A 22,587-nucleotide genomic window follows, 5' to 3' on the forward strand; every position below is an offset into this window, starting at 1 on the left:
GAAGGAGACAGAGGTGCACAGAAACAATGTTACCATCTGCTTTGCTCAGAGGTGAAGCAAACAGGTAGGACCCACAGTGTCTTTCCAGGCTGTAACTTCAAAGAGACTGGACGGGGTGTGGAGCAGGTGTCAGGAGACCATGCCTTCCCCGATGGTGCCAGCAGGGGTCAGATGAGCTCAGGAACACCAGGGCAGCCGGGAGAGGAGGAGACAGATGAGAGCAAAGGACGGAAAGGCCTTCTTCCCTACCTGAGTTCATGGAGTTGCACCACCAATACTGAACTTCCACAAGCCCTCCTCCTTAGCGGTTCTGGTCTCCAGGACTCAGTTCTTGTGATGAATGGTTCATTCTGGGGACTAAGAATGACAGACTGGGCTTTGCTGCCGTTGCAGGGGACAGGGTGTGTGTGTGTGTGTGTGTGTGTCAGAACCAGAATGACAGAACATACAGAGATTGGAGTTTCTTGCACACTTGACCCCTGAGCTGTGGGACTCAAGCCATCCTTGTCACCCTTGCAAATTCTGGTCAGCGCCAGGTGCCCCCTGGCCCTGGCATTACCAAGGCCCTAAGCCTCACCCTGGAGATGATGCGTCAGTGGTCACGATCCAGTTTCTGCTCTCCTGATGTGTGCAGTGTTTATTTGTTGTCATGATTAGTGAATGTGGTGCTGAGCTCACCACAGGCCTGCCGTGGAGAAGACCGAGCCGTCCCACAGCTCAGACTTGTTCATGGCCACCAATCAGGACCTGCCAGGCACATCTAGGTTCCTACTGGGACACAGGTGCAGGCCAGGAATGGGCTGGGCTCTTTGTTCTTTGCTCTCTAGGTTGCCATGGCAACCTTACACTTCTTTGTTTGCATGTAGAATAAAGTCACTAGTAAAATAAAGAAGTCACACCTTTATTTCAGGAAAATGACTGTGACTAAAACAGCCTCCTGGCCTCCATGGGCGCAGGTTGGTTCCCTTCCAGCTCAGGGCATTTGCTGCCTTTACTTCTGCAAGAGCTCCTTTAGTTTTTGTCCAGCTTGCCTGGGTAGTCCCAGGGGAAAGCTGGAGGTAAGGAGCCAGCCCCTTCCTCCCAGCTCAGTGTCCCATAAAAAGGCCAGGCACATCAGTCACAGCCCCTGCAGGAGCTTGAGAGGACCTCAGAATGGGAGTAGAGCTGGAGAGGAAGGACCCATTTCTGTTGTATCATGGTGGGAATTTGCCTGAGGTTTAAGGTGCCCTGTGCATAGGCTGTGGAGGACAGGAGGACACCAGTGGAGATGTCCCCATTCACTTCCTCAAAGCCAGAGCCATGTCTGGGTTTTCATTGTCATGGGACATACTTCTCTTTGCTGGTGGCCCTTTTCTTGACTGCCCATTAAGTTGGGTGAACCCACACCTTCCATTTGCAAAGTCCCCACCCCCTTCCCCTTGATCAGAAATGAGAAAAGGAGAGGCCCAAAAAGACCCGTGCAGAGTGGGGTGTGTCAGACCCTTACACCCAGACCTTGCATGAGCAGGCCTGATGTGATCAGAGGGACAGGCTGAAGGATATCCCCAAAATTGTTCACGTTCTCCTTCCTGGGACTGTGAACATGTGACCACCATAGCCAAAGGGACTTCGCAGATGTGGCTGTGAAGGATTTTGAGATAAGACACTAGGTGGGCCTGGCGTCATCATATGGATCTCCGTGAGAGGGAGGCAGATGGCTGAGAGGCAGAGGCCATGTGGGAGCAGAGAGACAGAGAGAAATTGCAGGACACTGCACTGCTGGCCTCGTGGATGGGGTAGAGGCTAGGGGACAAGGAGTGCCAGCAGCTCCAGACACTGGAGAAGGCAAGGAAAAGGGTACTCTCGTGCCTCCAGAAGGAGCACAGCCTGGCGACCCAGTAAGAAACCCTGACCTCCAGAACTGTAAGAGAATGAGTTGGTGTGCGTCAAAATTGTGTGGTTTTCAATTATTGTTATAGCAGTGTCAGGAAATTAGCACACAGTGTTGCTACCAACAGCATTTCCTGGTTTTGACCTGTTGGGTGATCCTTTGCAGCACTTGATTGGCTATTACACCTCTTTCAGCCAGTGTGGACATAGCTGAAGATTGACTGAACTGAAAACGGAAAAATGTCTGGGGACTTGACTTATAAGAACATAAAAAATAAAGTAATTGCAGCCTTTGTGCGTGCAGTGGTGAGTCTCCCATGCCTAGGAAGGACAGTCACGGCAAGCCAGCACACATGTCACAGCGCGCCATCCTAACTCGGCAGCTCTGTGCTCCCGTGGCTGAGCTTATGGGACAGCGGACACACAGAAGGCAGTGACAAAGATAAGAGCAAGTGGCAAGTCATCTGGAATATCAAAGTGCATTTTGTGCTTATTCAAGTCACGTCGGGTGAGGCTAAGACCCCAGCACAATAGCAGGATCTTGTACCTCAGCAAAACTTTTTACGAAGTGATGGCAAGTGTCAGGCCTGCTCAGCTGGCAGAGATCCAGTTCCTCCAGTTAAATGCCGAGTTGGACCCGTGTGTCAGCGTCTTCACTGGCGGGTTCACCAACTCCCACTGTCCTTGCTCTTTGTTTTCCTCACAGAAGCACATTCCCAGGGAAGGAATCTAGAACAGAGTTTTAAATCCATCGTTACCATTCTGTGCCAAGCCAACCAGCTCTGGATTACTTCTGGAGCCAACTGACAGGCATTCCCAGGCCTTGGAGGGGACGTGACATTCCCAGGCTGCCAGGTGTCTTAGAATCAACGCCACTGTCTACCACGAAGTTCTCAACAGCTGGCCCTTGTAACCACGGGTAATGTCTGGAGATGTTCCTATCTGTCACAACTGGGGATGGAGGCACTACTGACCACACACAGGTAAAGGTCAGAGTGGGGTTAAGTATCCTAGAATGTATGGGGCTGTCCCTACCACAGAGAAGGACCCAGCCCACAGGTCTGCAGTGGGAAGGGGGAATCCCTGCCAACCACCTGAACAGTAGTTACGTTCTCAACTTTGGGCCCCCATCCCTTTGTTTGTGAAATGAATGTGCTGGAACAGATCCTTGTGCTGAAGTCCTTTTTTTCTTGTTGTTGGCATGATTTGCTTTTTTTCCCCATCCCTCTTTTTAATGTCTAAAAGTTCCTTGTCCAGATCAACTCTGCACAAATTACAACATGCACTGGGGATCCAAGCAGAGGCTGCTGTTGACACGGAGGCCTGTGGTGTGGTGTGACGGGGTGGACAGGGAAGGTCCTGGTTATTTCAGTTTCAGCTGCTCCTGATTTGAAGACCTGTCGTTCATCAGAGCCCCTTGATGGGTTTCTGATATGCACGAGTAAGCCCAGCTTGTATTTGGGGCAGGGAGTGAGGTGGACACCAGAAGGTCAGCGTAAATTCCAGGAGCTGGAAGTTCAAGGCTAGTAAGGGTCCTGGGAGTGGGTGGGAGCTTTGGCCATGATGATGATAGGTTTTGAAACAGTGTCTGTGTGCAGCTCTGAGTCAGGGTCTTGTGTGTGCGGCACTATGCAGGGGAAATAGCTACGTTTAGGCTAATTGCCGCATCCCGGCACACTGAGTCTATCTAAAGATGGTGGCACTGATGCTAGGTAACCACTCAAGGACAACTAGTTATGCCATTAATGAAACGCACAGTGGGTGTGATAACTTGGCAGAATGCCACCTTTGTCTGTATCTGTATAAAAACCCGCCACAGAGTAGCTGGGCGGCAGCACAGTGAACAGTAACACATGTGAAAACCCCCTTTGGCTCCTCCTTTCTTCTCTGGACCATCTGAACCATGGACCCATCTGTCTGAGGGAGAGCATTTGACTTGCACATTGCCATCCTTGTTGGTTACACAGACCCTAGAGGAGCCCAAGTCCCACACCTATGCACAAGTCTCCCAGCCTTGGGCTCTTCTAGGGTCTGTGTAACCAACAAGGGGGCTGAGGCAGAAGGATCACTTGAGTTCAAACATTCACAACTAGTCAGTTTATTGTCTACGTGCATCTAATGTGTGTCGACCTTATTCCCCCCATCCTCCTCCTGCTTATGCCCTATACTTCTGTACCACTGGGTTCATGGTGCTGGCTCACTGATTGGTTAATTTGATTAAAACAAGGATGCATGGGCAACTCCAGCCCCAAGCTGATCACCAGAGGAGGAGAAAGGGGTGGTCTGAGCTCCTGGACCCGCCTCCCTGCAGCCTGTCAACTGGCCAGCCCCCTCTGCTTTGCGGGGTGATGTCCAAGAGGGCTGTCATCATCCCATGCTCCTGCATCGTTAGGAGTTTATCTAGCTCCAGCCCAGCAGCTGGGCGTGCTGACAGCTACAAGCTCTAGTTGTTCTGAGACTTCTTTCATCCATCAGTGCCCCTCCCTGGTCCCCAGAGGAAACCAGAAGTCAGTCCTGCAGTTGTCCCTTTTTTTCTTATCCTAAACAGTCACTTCTTATTGGACCATTTGCTTTGCTACTAGAGTTGCAAGGAATTATAACGTGAACGGATTTTTAAAAATCTTGTGTTTTTCACATTGCTGCAGCAAAGGACCCAGGTTGTCATGACAGTGACACAGATGATCAGCCTGTCCCTGTGAAGGCTGCCCTTGTACAGAAGCTGAGCGCACATCCTCAGGGAGCCATCAGCCCTGGGTTGGCTGGATCCTTGTTGTCGTTCTAAGGGAGTGTGACAACCCTATGCCTTTGGGGTGCTTGATTTAGTGGCCTAAAGAGACAACAGAGGACATATATACCTTTCTCACCAGCTGGGCAAAATCCCCACATTCCCGGGGTGGCAGCCCAAGGAGTGGCCGGGTGCAGGAGTCCAGTGCTGAGCTGTGACTCACGATGAGGATGACACCCACTGTAGACAAAAAGATACCTCAGGGTCAAGGCAGCACAGAGAGCACCTTATATTAGACAGGGGTCCCTAAAGGTGGTAGGGTGGAGCTACCTTGCCCCAGAACTGTGAGGCCCCTTGGCATGAAGTGGGCATGGGCAGTACTGGCTAAGTCACACTCACAGCTCAGTCTCTCACTTGTGCATGAGAAACACTAACTCTCCACGTAGGGTCTGGGGGTGAGTACCTGCCTGCCAGCTTCAGTGATGGTGTCTGCTGGGATCGGAGTCTCCTCCCTCTTGTGGCTGGCTAGACCCTGTCAGCCACCTGCTGATGGCTGCCACTCAGGTCTGATCTGATGGCTTTAGAAATATCAGCCGGCTTGTCACAATGAGTGACTTAGATAAGGACATGCAGGAGACTCCCTCAGCCTCCTCAGGTGACAGAATATGTCCCAGCCAGATGATGGGGGTTGGGGTGGGAAGCCAATACCTCTGCTTGTGAAGCAAAGCTGGGAGAGTTGGGAGAGGGGCTGTTGGGTTGGGGAAGGTGGGCTGTGGACTGACCCCCACTCTCCCTAGAAGCTGGTTGCTCTGTCTCTTCCTGGTCTCCTTGGTTTCCTACAAACTGAATCATTTGGACATGGGTCTCTTGGCATTTGACCCAAAAATTGGGGTCCTATGCACCCAGTTACTGCCAGAGCAGGGTCTCGAACCCTGTAGGCTGGTAAGACACTTACTGTCTGGTGGGCAGGAGCCGATGATCCTCCCCATGCTCACAGCGCACCTGTCCACATAGTCCTCGTAGCTCTCGGCTGGCATGAGGGAGCTGCTGGGGATCGCAGGCCTGCAGGGAGGAGAGAAGGAATGACCGCTGTCCTAGTGCCTCTGGGGAGACCAGGATTGTGTGCTGGAGTGGCTGGGAAGGTTCTTCCAGATGGCCTTGCCAGGCAGGACTCCCAGGCTCACGTTCAACAGGGGCCCCAATGGTATGGTCCACACTGGCAGAGGGCCACCCGCAAGCCTCCAGAATGGGCTCTTCATGAATGCCAGCAGGCCTGTGCGACACAGCCAGCACTGAAGAATAAGCACGTAGTCCTTGACCAACCTGAGTCAGGCAACCTCAACCTCTTTCCAGTCCTTTGTGCATCTGCGTCCATCCGTGCAGGGTGAATTTTAACCAGAAACCCCAACCTCCACATCTGATCAGGCTCCTTACCCTTCACCAGTCTCGGTTGGCTTCCCATCACCCTGGTATGCCTTTGAGGCTGATTAGATTAGGGAAATGGGACAAGAGAAGCTGTAGGTGGGACCTAGGAATACATGCTGTATGCACGAGTAACCTGATGCCCGTCTCTTTGGTCTTACATGCCCTCACTGAGCTGTGGTGTATGGTAGAAAGCGACTCTTTTGACTTTTCTTCCCAGGTTGTCCCCTGGGAAGGAAGGAAGCATATCTTGAGGAAAAACACTTATCTTGAGAAAGGCATTTGGTTAAATGACTCCTTGGATCATAGAAATGTTTGCAAAAGAAAACAAAGTCAGACATCTATGCGACAATAGCCCAGATTGAAAAACTGACCAAGGCCTGTCTCAAGGCCAAGCTAATAAAGTTAAAGTAACAACAAGAATGACTGAAATGTACCAGGTGCTCAAAACAAAGATGTGCACTTATCCTAAAGGATGCCTAACAGACGGCGTCCTGCTTTTCACCATAAACACCCGGATGTTGTAAGGCTTGGTGAGATCTTCCGAATGCCTGCGTTCTGCCTTTCCGAGTGTGTCTTTCTTTCTCCTTCACTTTGGTAAATAATTCTTTGTCAGTATCTCACCATACTTTGTGTCTTGGCCTGAAATTCTTTTTTTGTGGCGTGAGTTGAGGTCTACTCCCTCTGGGGACTTCCCCTACCACTGGACCATGGTGACACTTTCACCAGGAACACTGTTAAGCTGACTGAGCAAGACTTCCCCTTCCTGCTGAGTAGTTTTCCCTCCACTGACCCCATCTGCTCCTTGGCTAGCAATCCCATCTGCCCAAGCTGTATTTTGAGTTCAGTCTCCTCTGTCTTCCCCTACTGGGTCCCTCTTGAGCAAAGTCTCCCTTACCATGACAGATTTTCTTTCACAAGAACTAGAAAAGAACCTGGTAGCAGAGAACTTGAGAACGCATACCTATACTCAGGGTCAACATTGAAATTTGCCTCTTTCAGCTCCTCTAAGGTCATGAAGGCCGGGGTGGTTTTGCTGGCTTCCCACTTCATCCATTCGAAGATTCCGGGCTCCACTCTTATCTTCAGTTTTCTCTCCAGTTTGAGTTCTGGATTTAACGTAATACAAGTGTCAATCATCGTTGGCATCCACTTTGGCTTTATGTAAATAAGTCTCTCTCCAGCTAGATCTGACCCATCTGTGAATCTAAACACCACCTTTCAAAAGTGTGATTTTCTTCCTGGCAAATATTGTTCTGGGTTTAAGCACATTTAAGCAGTTGGAAGTATCAGAGGGATGGAAACATTCTGTCTGTCAGGAGGGACGTTCTGACTTAGCTGGGGAGGCACCATAGGCAGCAGGACAACCTGGGGCTCACCCTGACCCCCAACACAACTCCACAGCTAAATCAATATGGCAGCCTCATTCCAGGGCAAGGATGAGAACACACCAATGAGGGTATAGCCAATCCAACCAAGGGAAAGATGTGGCTAACCATGGAGAATGCAGGTGACATAAAACATGGTCCTGATGGACACTTGGCCAAGACCAGGCAAGCAGTGAAGGGGAAGAGGGAAGGAACTGTCTTCTGGAACCTTCTGACTCCTCATAATACACCCTTAAGATCTATCAAGTAAGGCCATCTCTTTGAGTGGAGAAAAAAGACCTTCATGTGTCAAGCATGGTGCTACACATTTATAATCCCAGACTCTTGGGGGGCGAGGGCAGGAGGCCAAACTGGATAACTTAGCAAGACTCCATCCCAAAAAAGGGGTGCGGACGTGTTGGGAGGGCAGCTCAGTGATAGAGTCCTTGCCTAGGATGCATGAGGCCCTGGGTTTTATCCCCAGTGCTGCAAAAACCAAAACGATCTTACTGTTTTTATTTGAAATAGAGAAAATATCATTAAATGCAAGCTTTGGAAACAAATTGAGTTCCCCAAATATATCCTAAGTCCATGGGATGGATTTGTTGATCAAGCACATTTAGAAAAGAGAAAGTTAGCTCAACTTGATGAGTCTCCTGTTTGCTCCCCAATCATAAGAGAAGAACAGCTTGCAGAGCTTCCAGGGTGGGCATGGCCACTGTCTCTTTCTGAGGCAGACACCTGGTAGGCCACTATTCTGTTGGACATATGTGGGCAAGGGTCCATCTGGACAGTCACTGACATTGAATTTATATAAAGCCTAGCGTGGAAGCATCTCAGCTATGTCTGAAAAACAGGTCAGTCATGTTTGAAGACTTGCATGGAACAACCTTGCTTTTCTGAGTGAACACAGGACTTATAAATCTGTCACCTTTGCATGGATATAATAATAATAAAATAATCTGTATGGGGAATAAATGTCAGTGAGAGCTGGTGTTAAAGTCACTGACATTATCAGTAGCAAAAAAACAATTTAAAGAACTTTTTATTTTGTATGTAAGAAATCCAAGTAATAAGAGTCAAAAGTATTTACCAAAATTGGAATATGTAAATAATGAAGACCATGAGCAATGACGAAAACAGATAAGATTATGAAAAACGGTTTTCAAAGATCTCAACTGTGCCAGGCACCTGTGGCTCACGCCTGTAATCCTAGTTACTCAGGTGGCAGAGATCAGGAGCATCTTGGTTTGATGGGCAAACAGTTCTCCAGACCCTATCTTGAAAATGCCCATCACAAAAAAAGGGCTGGTGGAGTGGCTCATGGTGAAGGCCCTGAGTTCAAACCCCAGTACCGCAAAACAAATAAGTAAAAGTTAAAAAAATGATCTCAATTGTATTTTATAACAAAGGATGGCCTAAAGAATTTTCACTGTCTTTCTATTCATGTGTGGTTGCCATGGTGAGACAAGTTGGGTAGAAGATTAAAGTCATTGCCAGAAAAAAACCCCAGGATTTGGGATGACAGAAGCTGGGTGGGAGGGGATCATGGGGCCCGCAGGCCATCTGTGACATCTCACATCAGCTCACCAGTGGGCAGCTGGCTGAAGATCGAAATTAAACTTGTTTTGAAAGATGGTGGAAAAACCACATCTTGCCTGGTTTAGAACAAAAACCTACTCAACAGGGTATAAAAGGCTGACTGAGGCAGGAAACTGAGGCACGAGCCTGTTGCCTTTTATCATGTAAATATTTGTAGTGTTTCTTGTTTTTTTCACGTAGTATTACTGTAGATGTTGGAGCAATCCACGGATACAATGACTTCTGTTTTGCTTTGTTCCTTCATTGTCGCTAAGAGTTAACCCTCCAACCCAAGAGCTCGGAACAAACACAGCCAAGAGGGGATTTGTTCTGAGATTAGCAGGGCCTGTACCTTGGTCTCTCCAATTCTGCTCCCTTGTCCCTCTGTCCTTCCTGGATGGAGGGCCTGGGATCCTCTGCTCTGAACAGAAATACACGGAGTCTGACATCATGGGGACTTTGATGCCTGGATTGGGGTCATTACTCTGGTCACAGTCTCCCTCTCCCAGTCTGCCCCCACCCCCAATACTACAGCCCTTGGGTGTGAGCTCATGGTGCATGTGTGAATTCAGAGCGTGCATGCATGTGTTGGGGGGAGGCGGGGAGTGTTAGCAAGCACTGGTGCATCTCAAGGTCAAGCCCCACTTTCCACAAGGCTATGCTAGAAGTTCTGCACGTGGGGATTGTTGACCTTGCCTGGTGTGGTTTAAAAAGTCCTTGTTCTTTAATCTTTACCTGGCTCAGCTAGTTGACAACCCAGAGAGGAAGAAGAAGGAGTGATGCAGTTAACATCAAGCCTCCAACTCCAGGTGAGATGAATTGGCATTTCTGTCTTAGTGAGCGGCCTGAAATAGGGTGTAGGAGATTTGGGGGATGATGTCAAGGTGGTGGCCTAGGAGTAAGTAACAAAGAATGAGGGAATGAATGGCTGCAAAGCGGGAGGTAGACATGTGTGGAAGGTGAATTGCCAATAAAATAGATTTTTTTGTGCTTCACAAAGTTAGAGAATGGACTGGAAGACAGAGTTCTGGGAATGTAGGAAGGGACTGCGTGAGCTGGGACAGGTCTGGTGGCATCAGCCCTGGCTGGATTTCCGTCTGCCATCTTGATACAGGGTTCTGTGCATGGACGGAGGCAGGGCAGGAGCTGGGGGTGGTGCCCACTGGCTTGACCCCTAGTTGTTCTGACAGCTCCTCCATGAAGATCTGCTGGCCCTCTCTTTGACATCCAGGTACAAGTCTCCACCATGTGGGTCCTCCCAAAATGTCCTCCTTACTCCTTGTCCTCTCTTCTGCAATGATGTCACTCCTCCCTGTCTCAGCGACTCATTCCCTTCACCTTGGGGTTGTCACTCCCAGCAACTGCAGCCCTCTGTGAGCCCAGGGTTAAACGTTGTTCTCCCTCCTTGCTTTCAAGCTCTCCTTCCTTCGCTCCCTCCAGGACAGTCCTCCCCACCTGACCCTGCTTACAACCTGCGGTCACAGCCACCCCCTGCACACACCCTCAGCCCTGTGCCCTCTGTTGCTGCCCGGCCCTCACTTTTCACACAGCCATGGTTAGATCCAGCTCTCTCCCTATTCCCTGTCCATGATGGAGGAGACTCTCAGCCCAGCCAAGGGGTCTCCATGTAAAGTCATACTCAGTAACTGCAGGTGACTTCCAGAGCTGTCCCATGGCCATTCTACACTTCCCAGTTCCTATCCTAGCCCCTCTCCCTGGCCACTGCTTCACACACTCAGCACTCCACAAGTCCCTTCCCCTGCTCACTGTGCACTGGTGACCAACTTCCTGTGACTGTGGTAACTGGAGACCAGTCCCCTCTTCCACCCTCCCCCATGTGTGCTGACCTGCTGCGGTGTATCATGGACTCTGCCTCCTGCCCACCACTATGGAGGAACAACTGGGCACTTGGCCACACCAGTCCCTGCCTGGGAGACTAGATTCTTCCTCTTCCCACCTGAGGAGGGACAGATGGGGGTCAGACTGGGCAGGACCCAGCTTCCTGACCCACTGCAGCCTGTTGGGCAGAAGCTCTCTTCCGGTGGTGGAGGCTGCAGCAGGACCAGCCAATAGCCTCCTGCGAGGATGCTGGACAGCTCTCACTGGTCTTTAATCCTGGCATTCCGGAATAGCCTTGAGGCCAGGACAATGGGCAAAGCTCACTGAGGTCCTCACCTACCTTCCAGGATGTGTTTGGCCGTCTGCACACAGCGCAGGGCTGGGGAGGCGAACACAGCTGTGACTCTGATGCCACTGTCCAGTAGTGCTTCCCCTGAAAACAGCAGGTGGAAAATGGCCTTTGTCATTCTAACCACCGACAGGCAGCTCACTCCCTGTGGCAGGGGGGGACACAAGTGACCCCTACTGCACACAGCTTGTGTGACATCCTGAGTGTGGTAGAAACTGTGACTGTGACCACCAATTGTTCTCATGACCATTTTATTATATGGCAGAGGGAGATGATCCCGGGGGGCTGACTGAGCCAGGAGAGCCCATTAGAAACAGAGATTTCCTTTCCCTGGTCACAGAAAAGATGTCTGAGAAATTTGAAGTGAGAGAGATTCGGCACAGAGAGACATGGGAAGACAGGGAAAAGGTGCCATCTGCAAGCCAGGGAAAGAGGCCTGCAGCCGATTCTCCCTGAAGGCCCCAGAAGGACCAAGCCTGCCCCCTACACCTCCACCTAGGGCTTCTGGCCTTCAGAATTGTCAGACAATAAACAACTGTTGTTCAAGCCACCAAGTCTGTGGTGCTTTGACTCAGCAGCACACATGGAAGCCCGCACAGACACCTGTTCCCAGCCACTCCCATACACGCTGAGAGGTGTGCAACCTCTTGGCAAGGATTTAAGCATAAAGAGAGGGCCTTGGAGGCCCACCACAGGGGCACACATACAGGCACATGAGATGTGCACACACACATACGCACAGACCTGCTGCCCTATGGGAGAAGGAGTCCCGCTGGGCTGTGTGCAGCCAGCTCACTCCCACCCAGGATTGCTGACTGTTGCCATCTCCCTGCTGTGCATCCAGTGATGTCACACTGGGAGCTTGAAGTCAGCTGTGCTGTGAGCACAGAGTTCTCACCACTGAAATGGGGATGCCTCCACATCAGGGCCTCCCGCCCTGCCCAGAGAGCATGGGAGGCTAAACCTCTGTGAGTTCACTGTCTGCAGGGAGAGGAACAGGGAGAGCAGGTTCTAGTGAGTTCTTTCAATTAACCAGCTTGTGACATGGATGCACGTTTGTCTCTGTAGATTTGACTCTCTAAATTTATGAAAAGAAGTCCAGGTGAACTCAGTGAAATCATCTATTCCAAAAATTAGATCATGAGGAAAGCGAACCCCTAGACATTAAAAAATAAAAGCCCATAGAGACAGTATTACAGTAAAATCAACGAGATGTGGTTTCTAGTTTTCAAAATGACCCCTCAGTGCACACAGTGGTTATTGGTGTTCCCTCCTCTCCCCTGTTCTCTCTGTGCCTCCCCACTTGTCAATCACCCATTGCTGGATTGAACCCCTGCACTTTCATTTACTAGCCATGTGACCTTGGATGAGTTACCTTACCTCTCTGTGCCCTGACTTCCTCATTTGCAGAGCAGGGGCAAATGATGTCAATACTGACACCAAAGAGCCTGTGACAAAGGCTCAATACACAGAGCTATCATCATCATCTTTACTGTCTCTCTCCCACTAGAGAGTAGCGAAACCTGCAAACTTACCTGCAAGTCTGGACTGGAAAATTCCACAGGACGACAATGGTGGATCGTTTTCAAAGTCTTTGATGCCATTGCTCCGTCTGGGCAGGCTTCGAGGGACATTTAGGTCTGGCCTGTAGAACTTTCCTGATGCAGAATCAAACAGCAGAGGCTCAGTTCATGAAGTCAGTGCACAGGTGTCCTCCAACACCCAAGGCCAAGATTATTATCTATGTCACTGTCACCTGTGCTGTTTCTCCAATGCTCTGTGATGTGGGTTCAACTCAAGCAGCAACACTGTTTTGAGGTGCTCACGTTCCCCCAATCCAGAGCACTTGGGTGTCAGCTCTCATGAATTTTCTCTCACTTAACAAAGAGCAGGATAGAGAACCACGTGTCTCCATGGCTGAGTTAGCGCAGCTAGGAAGACTCTTAAGCTAGCACCAATTAATTAGGGGCAATTTGGACCTTTCTCTTAGTCTTAAGTGTGTTTCACTTCTTATAGGAACAGTGTGTACCTGGCTCGAGGTGACTGTGTGTGCATTGTTCAGTCAACTGCTTCAATGACAGGATAGGAATCAGACCCATTTGCTGGGACTTCCTGCCATTGGAGGCTGCACAGCTCCCTGACTCAACTTGAGTTTGACCTTGAGCTCTAAGATCTGTAAGTCTGGTACAAATCCTGGCATTACCATCTATCTGCTGTGTGATTACAGACAAATGGCTTAACTGCTCTCCTCAGTGAAAAGGGGAAGTGAGAACTGTCACGATGACAATTGTCAGGAGCTATGCTAGAGCCCCGCGCCTGGCTCAGATAACATGGCTGATGTGTACATGGTAGGGCTGGTCCCTTATCCCCATGAGCCACCATCTTTTTGGAGGATGCCACCATGACACACCTCCTGAGCACCATACTCTGCCTTCACAACTGCCTGACCCTGAAGATTGGGGCTGCCAGCACTTCTAGTGGCCACGGTGAACGATTATGCTACAGGGTGGTGTCACTGGGATGTGGTGTTACCCAATGACATTGACACAGGGACCCTCCTGTGTTGGAGCCAAGCGCGTCCATTGAGATTCACTGGACTCGACCTACCATCTGGAGTGGAACACTGCTGCAGCCATGACTTCCCAAAGATCTGGTCCAGTCGCTCCCCATGGTGCACCACCAGCACACTTCTCCTCACAATTGTGGCCTGAGGACACAGGGTGGGGACAATTGAACATCGAGTTATTAGTCACATGTGCACCAGCAGTATCCCTGACAGTACGTCATGGCTGGGGCCTCCTCCTGTGCTGGTCGGCAGCTGCAGGAATGTTGCTGGAGGCTTTACAGTGAAGGAGCCTCAGGAACCTCTTCCACCTCTTCCAACCATTAATTTCCTGGCCTTCCTGACATCATGAAGGGAAGAGCAAGGGTTGGCTCACATCACAGCCTATCAACTCCTACTCTTCCAAGTCCTTATCCTTCCACAGAGACTTCTGGGGATCTCTCTCACCATCCCTATCCCCATATCTAACCTATAATATATTATTACTGTGTATCTATCCATCCATCCATCCACCCACACACCCAAACCCCCACCCCCACCCACCTATCTACCTATCTACCCACCTATCTATCCATCCATCCATCCATCCATCTACCCACCCACCCACCCACCCATCCATCCATCTAGCTGTCTATCCATCCATCATCCATCCATTCATCCTTTCATCCACCCACCCACCTATCCATCCATCCATATACCCACCCATCCATCCATCCATCCATCCACCTATCCACCTATCCATCTATGCTATAAGCATCTCCTGCCAGGCCTGCAATGCCCCATAAAGTCCATGTTGACCAGGACAATGAAGCTTCCAGCTGCTCGATGCACTGGATAGTTCTTAGTGGCTCTGACTACCATTGGCCGGTGTGTAACCTGCCATGTCTGTGACCTGCTGTCCACATGCACAAGCTTTCCCAGAGCCTGGGGCTGTCTTCAGAACAGGCATTCAGTAGACCAGTGAATATACTGCTGACCTACAAGTACTTCATTCTGGAGAGAAACACAACCTCCATGGTGGATCTCCAAGGGAAGGCATGTCCTGCTGGCCTCTTGTTCAAAGTCTGGTTGGGCAGGGCTTCTCTCTCCTAAAAACAAGAGGCCTTTCCCCTTGAGAACGAGTGTTCGCACTCCCTCCCCGTCCCTGCCAGAGGTGATCTTCCAGGTGGCCAAGTCACGCATGTGCTCAGAAGCTTAGCCTGCCTTGTGGTCATCTCTGGATATTGTCCATGCTTTGAGCTGAAGTTTTGAATTTGGAGCATTTTCTTTCCTGGAAGAGCCTAGAGCATTGGAACTTTCAAATTTGAAGCTTAGAAAACAAAAACGAGGTCTTGGGAAGGGACGGGCCTCATCCCCCACATCTGTAGAGTGAGGCAGGACCACATCCATTCTAGACGACAAGGGTTGCACTAGTGTCCTGTGTACCAGGTCACCACACACTGAGTGGTGCTAAACATCAGAATGCACTTTCCACACTTCTGGAGGCCAGAGGTCTGAAGTTGAGGTCAGCAGGTTGTGCTCCATGCAAAGACTCTAAGGGAGAGTCTGTCCTCACCTCCTCCAGCTCCAGTGGCACCAGGTGTCTTCAACTTGTGATGGCATCACTTTAGTCTCTGTCCCCATCTCACATGGCCTTATCCTCTGTGTAAGACACCCTGCTTCTCCCCTCTAAGGACTATTGTGATTGCATTAGGGCCCAGCTGGACAGTCTGGGATCACCTCTGTGATCAGCTGTGAGGGTGGCAGCAATCGTCCCACAGTCGAGGGCATAAACAACAGATGTGTATTTCCTCACAGTTCCTGAGACTGGGAGTCTGAGATCAGGTGTCACAGGGCTGTTTCTCCTGAGGGCTCTCTCCTTGGCTTGCAGACAGCATCTTCTCCCTGTGTCCTCATAGGGTCGTCCCACTGATCTCCCCTTCTTATAAGGATACAGTCAGAATGGGCCAGAGTCCATCCTAGTAACCTCATTTTACCTTAGTCACTTCTGTAAAGACTCTGTCTCCAAATACAGTCGCATTCAGTGGGGCTGGGGGGTCAGGCTTCGAGAATGAATGGGGTAACGTGGGAGACAAATGCAGCCCATTACACTGGGTGAGCTTTGGAACGAGTAAAAATGGAAGTTTCCACTGGTCATTCTGTCATTCAGCAAATGTGATTTTCAGGCCAGGCCTGAATGAATGGACCACTGTAGCCCCACTCTCTGTGCAGTAAATCTGTCGGTCCCTGTGCCTTGACCCATAGTGGACACTTGACACCTGCCTCCTGTGATGCTCCCAAAATCTGATCCAGGTCTCAAGACTCAGTGAGCCCCACCAAGCTTCTTTCCTATGTAAGTCCCATTTTCAGATCTATAAAATGAGGAGGGGTGGGAAGGGCTCCCGTGTTGGTTCCAGGTGCTGGGCCAATGTAACATGGCGTGTGTGACACACAGCCACATGTAGAGAGAGGCCTTTCCCTGAACAGGGTGAGTGGTCGAGCACCAGCTGTGGGTGCTGCCCCCCAGGGACTCCTTGTAAGGAAGGTCAGGCTTCAGAGTAGAATGTGGACATCCACTGCCCAGCTCGCTACCCCAACAGCATCAGAGGACCTCACAGCACGGTTTGTATGTCCTCAGGGAAGAGCTTCCTGCCCCTGGGGTCCCCACCCGCAGCCTGCAGTCTGGGAGTGCCCGTTGGCTAGAGGTGTCCCTGCTGTACCTCAGAACCTGGCCTTCGATGCTGTCCTCCCAGGGTGCAGCATCCACTCCTTATCTTGCCCAGCCTTGCCTGGAAAGATGTGGGGCCTAGGCACCAGGGCATGTGACTTCTTTGGGCCCCTTGGTTTGTTAATGAAGGCCTGGGTTCTGGGCAGTGCTCTGTCCTCTCTTCCCTGCCCTGTGTCCCAGAGCTGAGACTCCTTCCACCTACAGATAGGGTACTCACAGCCATGGGAGGGTCGCAACCCCTGTCCAGAGGACAGATCAGGTGTGGCCCCCAGCACCTCTGCCTCACTGAGAGGGGACCCTTGCTGGTCCATGTCAGGGTCTGCCCTGGGGCAGCAGAGAGAGCACTGAGTGCAGAGCAAAAGCTAAACCCAGGCGGCCGCGTCTACCACGGAGTTCGAACAGCGAGTGTGGTTTTGCCTTGTTTACTTTATGAAAGGGAGTTCTGTTACCTGCAAAACCTGACTGCTGCTCAGACTCCTTGACATTGGAGAGGGGCAGGAGTCCCCATTTCGTCTGCCGCTGGTTCCACCATCTTTCCTAGAGTTCAGGTCCATGGCTAGACCGAAGGTGTACGTCCTGTGGGGGAAGAGGAGGTGCTGTGTCCTGACATGGAAACACGTCTGGTCATGCATGTGCCTGGGGCATGGCTGCGACCCATGAACACCTCCGCAGATAAGGATCCCAGGGGGACGTGTGCTGGGTGCTCAGGACACAGCAAGTGAACATGTGGCTATTTCATTGCTCTAGCATCCCTCAGGAGGGCTAAGGACATTTGGTCAATGGTTATTTTAGTTTATGTTGCCCAGTCTTGTCTCGGCTGCTGGACTCACATGACCCTCCTGCCTCAGCCGTCTCCCGAGTAGCTGGGACTCCTGTGCACACTTTTCCAGGAGAAGCAAACTGCATAGTTGGGTAGAAGGGGAAGGTACTGTGGGCTACAGTAAGGCTGGATGGGTTGGGGTAGACTGCTGGTTATGCCTGGGGTAGCCAAGCACTTCAGGTGCTATAGGTGCCATGGAAGGTTGGGTGCATGGGAATGCAGGTGTGCAGGGTGGTGGCCAGGCAGAGGAGACAGCCATGTGGGGGTGCTGGGGAGTCACAGAAGCCAAAATGGCTGGAACAGAGTGAGTTGAGAGGAGAGGGGCACAGGCAAGAGAGAGGGGGATGGAGGAGGGGGCATCAGAACCCCAGTGCTGTGGGCTCTTGTAGGACTCAAGCTCAGAGTGAGAACAGATGACTGGACAGTGCTGATCGCATGGCACTTGGAAGAATCACCTTGGCCTTGCAGTTGAGACCAGGCTACCAGTCCAGAGCAGAGCAGGAAGCCCAAGTCTGCCATCTTGGTGACCAGGTGGGAGAAGTGGAGATCTTGAGGAACGGTCAGATTTGGTGATATTTTGAACATGGAGTCAGAGCCAACAGCAGTTTCTAATGAATTGGATGTAGAGCCCAAGAGACAGCGAATTGTCCAGAGAAATGTCAGGCTTTTTTGTGGTGCTGGGGAACAAACTCAGGGCTTCATACATGTTAGGCAAGTGCTTTACCACTGAGCCACATGCCAAGGCCAGGTTCAGGCTTTTGAGCTGAGCAACTGGGAAGAGCAAGCTGCCTTTGAATGAGACTGGGAGTTTATGGGAGGAGCAGGGTTTGGGAAAAGAGCTGGAGTCGGTTTTGTCACCTTAAGTTGGGAACCTTGGCCCAACTGAGCTGGCTGTGGACAAGTGTAGGGCTCAGGGGAGAACCTCCAGCTGCTGAGGAGCTGGCATCTTACAGGACGGGTGCAGAACTGCAACAGCTGCTGAGACATCAGGGGCTGGGGTCCAACAGACACTTCCAAGAACTGAGTTTGCAAACCCACAAAACCTTCCCTCCATTAAGACCCATTTCTCCTGCCTGCTCTGTCTCTTAAGGACGTAGCTGCCCTCAAAAACCTACTTTTTATAGACTAGCTGCACACTAAATTTTGCTAGGAATGCATAAACCCTCCCTTCCCGAGCGCTCCCTAGTCCTAAGTCACAGGACCAGGTCACCCCCAGAAGGGTGCTTGCCAGACATGCTGACAACAGAAACCAGATACAAGTCACTGTGATCAACACAGCAGCTTTGGTCATTTCTGCCTTCTTTTATCCATTGGACTGCGACTCTCACCCAGCTATGAGAACGAGGTAAGATGTCCACAGTCTACACTCCAGAAGAGGCTACTTTCTGAAATGCTAGACCACTGAGGGTCTCACCTGTCTGGAACATACCACTTCCCTTGAAAATTCCCATAAAGGACTCTTCCTGAGGTCAAAGGGCAAGAGTCTGCCATCTTCCATCATGCAGGCTTGTGCTTAATAAAGCTTTTTGTTTTTCTGTAAATCTGCCTCCTGACTCATCTACTCCATCAGGTGGCAGCTAAGGGAACCTGTGCAGAGTGCTCAGAGCTACAGGAGATCAGGGAAGAGGAGCACAGCCAGGGAGAGGAACTGATTCAAGGCTGGAGGAACCCAGGTAAGGAGAAACCCCAGAGGCTCAGAGGAGGATAAGGAGAGGAAACCCAATGCTGCCTTCACTGGTCTAAGATGGACCAAGATCCAAGCACTGGTTGCACTGTATCTGCTGCCTCCATAAGAGGGGTTTTGTTGGAATGGTGGTACAGAAAGCCTTACTGAAGATGGTTTCAAGAGAGGAAGAGAGACACGAGTCCAGGCAGCACCTTCAAGAAATTTCACTAAAAACAGGAGCAGCGCAACAGCGGTAAAGGGAAAAAGAGGTTTTGCTGGATTTCATTTTTAAGATGACAATGTTTGCTGGAGGGAAGGATCAAGGCAGTTCTAGGGACAGGTGATGCTGGCATAAAGTCCTTCCTGTGGCTAGGTGTTGGGGGCATCACTATCTAGTGGGGAGAAGGAGCACATGGCTTGGGGTTGGCAGTGGGTGATGGTGGAGTGTATTTGTGGACACTCCCGACCGCTTCACCTGCCATGGTGTAGGAGGGGAGGAGGTGCTGAGTGTGAATAGGTGTGAGTACCAGTGTGCACACAACAAAAGCAGTGATAGGACCTGCAAATGAGACCAGCATGGGGGTTTCTCCAGCACATTCTGCTGAGCTGGGATAGGGACAGAGTCAACCAGCAGGGGCTTTGCCAGGTGAGGGGCAGCAGGAGGACGTTCAGGGGAGGGACTGCAGCTGTAAATGTGGACGCCAACTCAGATGGGGAGAGGGCAGGGAGAGTGTGGAAGAGGGAAAATGGGTGGCTTTGGAGGCTGGGTGCTCTGGGGAGAGACTGGCTGGAGCTGGGGTAAGGAGCTCACACACGTCTCTCTGCATGGCTGCAGCTCATGGGGTGTGCACAGGTATGCATGGGAGTCACTCATGCTGTTGACAACTGTTGATACCATCCCAATGGGTGCATAAAATGTGACACGCACACGCCAGAATTTGAGTAATTATTTCCCTAATGCTTCTACTTCTCAAACGGCACCATCTCAGCTGACAAACTGTATGTGTGCACAAGTCCTGGTTCTTCTCCCTCAGGACGTAGCTCAGAAGGGCCCCATTGGCAGAGGGTGGGACTGATTTGTTTTTTCAAAGTTTTCTTTCTCTCCTGCTTTGCAGGGGCATACCTAACTCTTGATGTGCTCACCAGAGTTTGTACTGTTCTTAAATTACAAAAACCAAAAACCTTTTCTGATTCGAGGGAGCTCATCTGACAGCACAAGAGCTTTTCCTTCTTTTCTTTCTCTTGTTCTCATTTCCACGGTTTTGGCCATTTTTCCCCTCAGAGCCTTGGTGCTTTTTTTTTGTGGACACACATCTGATGGTCATCGTTAAAGACACATGTGTTGAGTCTCTGTTGCAGATGGCTCCCACTGTGCCACGCCCCGGAGATCAGAAACTTATTTGTGAAAACTGCCTGCCATTTTAAAAATGATTTACTTCTTACTTACTTCTCGACTCTGCCAGGAACTGACTGACACGAGGGGGTAGAAAGTATTATTTGTCTTGTTCCCTTTTCTTCCTCCCCTTCCCAGGACGCCATGTGAGCTCCTCAGTCATCTGACCCATCCCTGCAGCCAGGAGTCCACTTCAGACTTGTAGATATTGTGGGCTAGTATTGCTTCTCATTGTTTTTGTTTTTCAAAGTTTTTCTCAGCTCATCTCTCTTGCTTATTCTTCTAGATAAACTCTCCATTCACTCAGTGAAGTTCCAACAAATGAGCCCACTGGGATTTTTTCTGGAGTTCATCGACACTCAGGAACCACTCCAAGAGGAGGTGATATGTCCTCGTGATTCACATTTCTCAGCCACAAATGTGGTATGTTTTTATTTATTTAGCCCATGTGTAAATGTTAGCTCTTCTCCCAGAGAGCCTCAAGTCTCCAGACCCTCATAAATCTGGCAATTACTCCCCAGCTTCCAGAGCTGGGTCACTATCATTCATCCTGCATCTTGGCCACAGCCCTAGGCTGCCTATCAGGCTCCCACCACAAAGCCCCGGACCATTTGCTGCCTGCGTGCGATTTTGATTCTGTTTGTGCATTTCTTGCTTGCCTGCTTCTCTGTCCACATCATTGTGACCCATCACACCTTGATCTGTAAACTCCGAACAGACCCATGCAGTTCATTAATTCTCCCACTGTTAGGTGCCAGCAGAGATCGAGTGCTAATTTCAGTGGGTCACAAATAGAGAACCCTGACATTCGCTGTGGGACCAAGTCCCTAGGTGAGCATTCTGTGCAGAGGAGGCACAGTTCACAGGGTCTCTGTTAACACAGGAAATGTTGGTTAGTTTCTTCTTCCTGAGGGCAAGGTGGCAGCAGCTGTACCCTGCTTGTGGCTCACAACGCAGACAGAAAAGCCTCGTTATCTACAAGCGCCATCTGTGAACACGTTTATAGTCAGAAAGAAAATGGAACTTTTTTTTTTCTCCTGCTTTCAAATGAAATGAAGCCAAGATGAGGGCATGGTGGTGATTGTGGGAGTGGAATGGACACAGCATCTTGACATTTCTGTTTCCTTCATTGTTCACTGATATGGCAGCAACACATGTTTCAATGCTCCCTTGTCCTTAAAAGGGTCTATGGGATTTCATGGGCTAAGTCATTGTTCAGTGTTCTGGGGACAAAGCACACAGACCGGGGACTTCAGCAACAGACACCTGTTGACTCAATCTGGAGGCTGGTGTTCCAGGGCTGCTTTCTCCTTGCTCCTCTTGTGGCTGTCTCTCTGTCCCTGTTCTGATCCCCTGTTCTTATAAAAACAGCCAGATCAGATTAGGGCCCACTGTGATGACCTCATTTTACTTTAACTGATTATATAAAGACCCATCTCCAAATAAAGTCATATTCTGAGATACTGGGTTCAGGACTTCAGTACCTTTCTCATGCCTGAGCTAATCGCCACCAGCTTGCTCTGTGGTTTCTGAACCGTCTTCAGTGTTGGAAATGTTCCCATGTTGGCTAGAAGGTGACATCTGACCCTCTCAGTTCTACCCTTTGGGCTCTGTGCTCTGTGTTCCAAAGTCAGGATGCGTCACATCTCTGCCCCCCACCAGGCCTGACACTGATGGGTGTTATCGGGCACCTTCCAGATAACCTCTGCTCCAGATGATAACCAGATAACCTGTGATCTTCTCCAAGTAAAGGGTAGTAGTGTTGGAGAGTGACTGACCAGCCCAAAGAATCCCAGAACCCCTGGGATCCAGGGTGGAGCACAGGGTTAGATGGGTGCTAAGTGACTGACTGAATGTCAGTCATAAGCATTGCAGCCACAGACCTAGCTCTGGGAGCCTGGCAGGCAAGGACCTCCTCCCTGGAGCGCTGCAGGTCTGCTCTTGGCATGCCAGCAGTTCTGCTGTGAGCTACTGGTGCCCAGAGTGAGGCCTGTGGTCTTTGGAGGTACTTATGAAACATCCACACAGTCAGCTCCTTGTAGCTCTGTGGCTGCCCGCAGGCCACTTGGCCTTTGCACACACCTGTATGTGCCCACTGCTTACATATGTGATGAGTCCAGACGTCAGAAGACATCACTGATTTACAGATTTCTAAATGTCTAATGGGGGCTCTCAGTTTAAAAAGACTTAGCCAGTTCAACGCCTGCCACTCTGGCTCACAGTCACAAGCCACAGCCTGCCAGGGTGTCTTATTGCTGTCCATGGGGCAACAGTGCTTCAAGAACA

General features: G+C 50.5%; 1 protein-coding gene across 4 annotated transcripts in view; it reads right to left on the reverse strand.

Moving 5' to 3' along the window:
• Nucleotides 1-885: 885 nt before the first annotated feature.
• The window catches only part of Ubash3a (ubiquitin associated and SH3 domain containing A), a 35,946-nt gene continuing 14,244 nt past the window's right edge, over nt 886-22,587 (reverse strand). For 2 of the 4 annotated variants that reach the window (XM_074072600.1, XM_020185847.2), the window contains exons 7-15: nt 16,872-16,998; nt 13,760-13,859; nt 12,688-12,810; nt 11,144-11,236; nt 9,317-9,385; nt 6,981-7,125; nt 5,550-5,656; nt 4,725-4,834; nt 886-2,598 (exon numbers count right to left, since the gene is read on the reverse strand). In XM_074072600.1, coding sequence (XP_073928701.1) covers nt 2,461-2,598; nt 4,725-4,834; nt 5,550-5,656; nt 6,981-7,125; nt 9,317-9,385; nt 11,144-11,236; nt 12,688-12,810; nt 13,760-13,859; nt 16,872-16,998 — 1,012 coding nt within the window. In that variant the 3' untranslated portion in view covers nt 886-2,460. The remainder of the gene's footprint in view (nt 2,599-4,724; nt 4,835-5,549; nt 5,657-6,980; nt 7,126-9,316; nt 9,386-11,143; nt 11,237-12,687; nt 12,811-13,759; nt 13,860-16,871; nt 16,999-22,587) is intronic. The other 2 variants (XM_020185848.2, XM_020185850.2) reach the window with 2 other exon arrangements.

This window comes from Castor canadensis, chromosome 5 (genome assembly GCF_047511655.1).
Source record: "Castor canadensis chromosome 5, mCasCan1.hap1v2, whole genome shotgun sequence".
NCBI classification, from domain to species: domain Eukaryota; kingdom Metazoa; phylum Chordata; class Mammalia; order Rodentia; family Castoridae; genus Castor; species Castor canadensis.